This window comes from Mustela nigripes, chromosome 3 (genome assembly GCF_022355385.1).
Source record: "Mustela nigripes isolate SB6536 chromosome 3, MUSNIG.SB6536, whole genome shotgun sequence".
Classification (NCBI taxonomy): domain Eukaryota; kingdom Metazoa; phylum Chordata; class Mammalia; order Carnivora; family Mustelidae; genus Mustela; species Mustela nigripes.
The window spans coordinates 163,764,940-163,771,590 of NC_081559.1; the positions used below are offsets into that span (position 1 = coordinate 163,764,940).

Genomic DNA, 6,651 nt, shown 5'->3' on the forward strand with positions numbered 1-6,651 from the left:
CATTTTCAAAGTTCGTATTGTGTCCTTTTTCTGACTCGGGGGCGTTCTGTTCTAGAATTCAGGTACATCTAAGTCAGGGGCCTTAGGTGCAGAATTTCAAGGAGTTCCTCATTGTTGTCAGGGTTGTGCAGGTGTCATCCCTGTGTCTACACCTCAGTTTCTTCACCCTCATCCCAGCCTCATATCAGAAATAAAAAAGTCTTTCAGTGACTCCTCAAAGTCAGACAACTCATCCATACCTTTTTTCATCCCAGCCAACCTGCTTTTTTTTAACTTTTTGGTATTTTTATTTATGGTAGTTGCGTCTTCCTACCCTGTGATTAGAGGGAGCCATACTGATTCCTAACCTTTCTTGTATTACTGATTATCAGCATGCCATTATCATCATTGTTATGTATCTCATTAAAAAGTTTCTTGAATCAAAAGCATAATGACTGGAATATTCTGATGACGTTGATCTTCATTCCATTTTCTGCATGTAGAACTCCCGGTGTTGGGTTTCATATGGCTGTTGCCTCCTTTACAACTTACTGGATATTCTCCAAACTGTCATGAATGGTTTGTTGGGATTATTCAGTCAGGCCCGCAGCAGGGCTGCTGGTTTGCATTCTTCTCACATCCCTGGAAGATACTAAGAATTTGGGGAATGTGACCCTCCGTTATTTTCTTTGCATCACAGCTGCCATAGTAGGACAGCACTTTTCTCTTTCTTTTTTTTTTTAATTAAATTTTTTATTTTTATATAAACATATAATGTATTTTTATCCCCAGGGGTACAGGTCTGTGAATCGCCAGTTTTACACACTTCACAGCACTCACCATAGCACATACCCTCCCCGATGTCCATAACCCCATGCCCCTTCTCCTGGCCTCCCTCCCCCCAGCAACCCTCAGTTTGTTTTGTGAAATTAAGAGTCTCTTATTATTTGTCTCCCTCCCAATCCCATCTTGTTTCATTTATTCTTTTCCTACACCCCAAACCCCCCATGTTGCATCTCCACTTCCTCATATCAGGGAGATCATATGATAGTTGTCTTTCTCCAATTGACTTACTTCGCTAAGCGTAGTACCCTCTAATTCCTTCCATGTCGTCGCAAATGGCAAGATTTCATTTCTTTTGTTGGCTGCATAGTATTCCATTGTGTATATATACCACATCTTCTTTATCCATTCATCTGTTGATGGACATCTAGGTTCTTTCCATAGTTTGGCTATTGTGGACATTGCTGCTATAAACATTCGGGTGCACGTGCCCCTTCAGATCACTGCGTTTGTATCTTTAGGGTAAATACCCAGTAGTGCAATTGCTGGGTCATAGGGTAGCTCTATTTTCAACTTTTTGAGGAACCTCCATGCTGTTTTCCAGAGTGGTTGCACCAGCTTGCATTCCCACCAACAGCGTAGAAGTGTTCCCCTTTCTCCGCATCCTCGGCAGTATCTGTCATTTCCTGACTTGTTAATTTTAGCCATTCTGACTGGTGTGAGGTGGTATCTCATTGTGGTTTTGATTTGTATTTCTCTGATGCCAGGTGATGTGGAGCACTTTTTCATGAGTCTTTTGGCCATTTGATGTCTTCTTTGCAGAAATGTCTGTTCATGTCCTCTGCCCATTTCTTGATTGGATTATTTATTCTTTGGGTGTTGAGTTTGCTAAGCTCTTTATAGATTTTGAATACTAGCCCTTTATCTGATATGTCGTTTGCAAATATCTTCTCCTATTCAGGACAGCACTTTTCTAATAGGATGCATAAGCAGACAGAAAGAATGGGAAAAGAACTAAGAAAGAGAGAATTGAGAATGTTTGGACACCTATCATCTCAAGGACCCGCAGCTGAGTTCAAACTGAATTATTCCAAAGCTATTGTGGGCATCCAAACACGGGTCTATCTAAAAAGCTCAAGTAATTTCCAAAGTTGTATGAAGTAAGGAGTTCTTAAGCCCCATTTCCAGGGAGTTGTCTTCTGATGTCATTTAGAGATTTTGTAATCACTGTGGTGATATATAGTACTTGTTGGGTTTAGATACAAGTGGTATTTCCTCTAATCTTTGCCTTCATCTGCTGAACAGGTAGTTCTGGTTTGTTCTGTGGTCTGCTTTTTATGTAATGTTTATGTAATGTTTATTACAAACATCAGATAGCACAGCCAGTGCTTTGAATAATCTTTATTTTTAAACTGTTTTTCTCTGAAAGACCTTAAAATGGTAACATGTACTTTTGAAGTAAAGTCAGTATTTGAAATTAGAAAATAGTATGAAGTTTCCTCAAAAAGTTAAAAATAGAGCTACCCTACGACCCGGCAATTGCACTACTAGCTATTTACCCCAAAGATACAGATGTAGTGAGAAGAAGGGGTACATGCACCCCAATGTTCATAGCAGCAATGTCCACAATAGCCAAACTGTGGAAGGAGCTGGGATGCCCTTCAACAGAGGAATGGATAAAGAAGGTGTGGTACATATATACAATGGAATATTACTCAGACATCAGAAAGGATGGATACCCACCATTTGTATCGACATGGATGGACCTGGAGGGGATTATGCTAAGTGAAATAAGTTAAACAGAGTAGTACTGTGATAAGGTAATTATCACATGGTTTCACTCGTATGTGGAACATAAAAAGTAGCATAGAGGACCATAGGGGAAATGAGGGAAAACTGATTATGGGGGGAATCAGAGAGGGAGACAAACCATTAGAGACTATGGACTCCCGGAAACAAACTGAGGGTTTCAGAGGGGAGGGGTGTGGGGGGATGGGGTAGCCAGGTGATGGGTATTAAGGAGGACTGGGTGTTACATGCAACTAATGAATCGTTGAACACCACATCAAAACTAAGGATATGTACTGTATGGTGGCTAACTGAACATAATAAAGAAAAACAATGAAGTTACTAATTTGAGAGCTTAAAAAAATGAAATTAGGCTTATTGGGATTTCATTCAATATTTACTAAGCAAACAAGTAAATTACTTGCATTCACATGGAGTACTTTGACTGTATAGTAAAGAATTTAAGTTTTTAAAATGTATCTCCTAATAGCATGACTTTCAGTGAGCTTTTTAAAATCTTTAACATAGATAAAGGTATCTAGAAGTTAAGAATTTCACATACTTTACAATTAAGGAGGATCTGTTTTGGTTAAGGAACCATTGGATTTGACTGGTTTCATATATCAACAGATTATTTTTAATGGTTAAAGCCTGATTGAATTTTCCTATCATTTATTTTTTTTTTAAGATTTTATTTATTTATTTATTTGAGGGAGAGAGTGTGATCAAGCACAAGCACGGGGAGCTGCAGAGGGAGAGGGAAAAGCAGGCTCCCCACTGAGCAGGGACCTGGTTCTATCCAGGGAACCTGATATCATGACCTGAGCCAAAGGCAGACACTTGACCAACAGAGCCATCCAGGCATCCCAAATTTCCTGTCCTTTAAATTCATCATGGGATGCCTGAGTGGCTAAGTTGGTTAGGTCTGCCTTCAGCCTAGGTCCTAGGGTCCTAGGTCCCAGGGTCCTAGGATCGAGTTCCCCATCACGCTGCTTGCTTGGTGAGGGACCTGCCTTTCCCTGCTGTTTCCCCTGCTTATGCTCACTCTCTTTTTCTCTCTCTTTGACAGATAAATAAATAAAATCTTTTTACATACATACATACATACACACATTATAGTGCTAAAGAAAAGAAGGGCCACTTAAGTAGGTAGAGATTATGAGAAGTGAATCTTGTAAAAGCAGAGCATTGAGAGGGGAAAGAAAAGCAGTCTGTCTCATCTAGTTTTTATTATAATAGGATGTTCTTTCTAACCATCTTTCCCCTTTTAGAAATAACTTTCTTTGGGTTTCTCTACATGTTCACTTGAGCTCAAAACATATCCGTTAGAAACATTGTAAAAGACTAGTTTTGTGAGTGTATCTCAGATAATTTTTATAAATCCGAATTCTTTCTGATCTGGTCAGGATGTGTGGGTTTTCTTCTACTGTGCAAAATGGCCAACTTTGGTTCCTTTCTGTCAAGTCTCTGTTTTGAATTGTCTAACCCAGATACGGAAAACTCATTTCTCCAAAAGTCTCTATTTTTCCTGACCTTGCCTTTTACTTGTCTTTTAATGCTCTTTTTAACACTTTCCCAATATAGAATCTTCTGTGAATTCACTTAGCGTGTTTCACAGCCTTTCCAAATAGGTACGATATTTTACATCTCCATTTATTAAATGATTCTTAACTCATCAGACACTTCTATAGCCCACCCTTTCCGTTCACACATGTAAATCATCAACTCTCACTTTAATTAAGTAAGCTTTTTAAACAATTCGACCAAAACAAAAATCATACATTAGGATCAACATACCAGGATGTGCTCTTTGAAAGCTATTACATTTATTTTATTTTCCAGTAAAATGAAAAAAAAATATGATTATTGATCTGAATTGATTTGGAGGGAGGAGACAGTTTCTTTTTGCTAAAAAATTACTCTAGGGACGCCTGGGTGGCTCAGTTGGTTAAGCAGCTGCCTTCGGCTCAGGTCATGATCCCAGCGTCCTGGGATCGAGTCCCACATCTGGCTCCTTGCTCTGCGGGGAGCCTGCTTCTCCCTCTGACTCTGCCTGCCACTCTGTCTGCCTATGCTCGCTCTCGCTCGCTCTCTCTCTGACAAATAAATAAATAAAATCTTTTAAAAAAAATAAAAAATAAAATAAAAAATTACTCTAGCTTCACCATATTTTGTTTGTGTTATAAATATGCCTTCAGTAATTTTGTGAACTTTCCTGGGCATCTGGTTTTGTTTAGTTTGTTTATATTTATTTTTCTTATTGGATTCTAATTCCTCTGAGGGCAGGAGTTTTGTTTTGTTTTGTTTTAACTCCCCAGGGCATAGCATAGAACCTTGTTAGTCTGGTTCAATGAAAGTACGTTAGCATTAATTTGAATTTCCCTTTTATACTCTCTTAAAGACTCAGAAATGCTATCCTGATACTTGATGGGCAATGGTTAAAGAAAAGCTGTATCAAAATCCTAATTTTAGGGGTGCATGGGTGGCTCAGTTGGTTAAGTGGCTGCCATTAGCTCAGATCATGATCCCAGGGTCCTGGGATCGAGCCCCATATTGGGCTCTCTGCTCAGCAGAGAGCCTGCTTTTCCCTCTTCCTCTGCCTGCCGCACTGCCTGTTTGTGTTCTCTCTCTGTGTCTCTCTGTCAAATAAATAAAATCTTTAAAAAATAGTAATAAAATTAATTAAATTTTAAAAATCCTAATTTTTACTAAATTCCTCTTTTGTAGGGAAGTCTATCACACAAAGAGAATGCAACATGTTATCTGTGTAAAATGGACTTCTGACAGCAAATATATTATGTGTGGATCTGATGAAATGAACATTCGTCTGTGGAAAGCTAATGCTTCTGAAAAATTGGGTGTGGTAAGAGAACCCTTTTTATTTCATTGTCATAAAACTAGTTTCTAATTTAGTGGGTAATATTATATTGTAAAGAATTTATTTGAAATATTCTTAAGTATTTTGTTTTTTGGGGTTTTTTTTTTTTTAAAGATTTTATTTATTTATTTGACAGAGAGAGATCGCAATTATGCAGAGAGGCAGGCAGGCAGAGTGAGAGGGGAGAAGCAGGCTCACCACTGAGCAGAGAGCCCCATATGGGGCTCAATCCCAGGACCCTGGGATCATGACCTGAGCTGAAGGCAGAGGCTTTAATCCACTGAACCACCCAGGCATCTCAGAAATACTCTTAAGTATTTTGATCAAACTGGCATAGTTGTGATAAAAAATAAGTTAGCAGCAAAATAGACAAGGCTGTATTGAGGTTTACTTTTTTATATCAGAGGCACCTTCAGAGGCCTTTGTTAATTAAAATATTTGATAATATTTGAGTCTTCTTGATTCTCTGTGTTTTTCTTGAGACAAGGAGAGAAGGTCTAAAGACTAAAAAGTTAGAACTGAGAATGCTTGCTTCCTCTGTTAAAGGAATAGTAATCAGGCACATAAAGGGTTCAAGTGCCTGAGAGGTCTTTTAATTTCAAAAACAGTGAAACACTAACTTAAAAAAATACATAGAAATCTTCAGACTGTAAAGAAGATTCAGTGAAGATAGAACACATATTATCATTGGCTGGCTACCTCTGGATTGGAGGTTATGGTTGGTTTTTCTTTTGTTTTTGATGTTTTCTGAATGTCTCATGTTTCTGCTATGAAACATTTCATATCAAACATGAGTGTTTTTATCAACAACAAATACTAAGTTTAAAGAGAAAAGGTTAAGTGTAAGTTATTTTCTACATAACCCCAGTAAAGAAAATCAAGATAAGATAAACAGTAATTAAAGGCAATTTTATTTTAGGCTTAATGATTGGTAAATATCACACTATGCGTAGGTTTCAGTTCATCATTATATGTTCCTCTAAATCCTATCCTTAACATTTGTTAAACGAGACATCACAGAATTGAACACTTTTTGTTTTCTTTTTTTTTTTTAAAGATTTTATTTATTTATTTGACAGAGAGAGATCACAAATAGACAGAGAGGCAGACAGAGAGAGAGAGAGAGAGAGGGAAGCAGGCTCCCTGCTGAGCAGAGAGCCCGATGCGGGCCTCGATCCCAGGACCCTGAGATCATGACCTGAGCCGAAGGCAGCGGCTTGACC

General features: G+C 38.3%; 1 protein-coding gene across 1 annotated transcript in view; it reads left to right on the forward strand.

Annotated features, from left to right (window-relative positions):
• The window catches only part of DCAF13 (DDB1 and CUL4 associated factor 13), a 28,554-nt gene that overhangs the window by 19,860 nt on the left and 2,043 nt on the right, over positions 1-6,651 (forward strand). Inside the window, exon 9 of the mRNA XM_059394970.1 lies at positions 5,278-5,413. Coding sequence (XP_059250953.1) covers positions 5,278-5,413 — 136 coding nt within the window. The remainder of the gene's footprint in view (positions 1-5,277; positions 5,414-6,651) is intronic.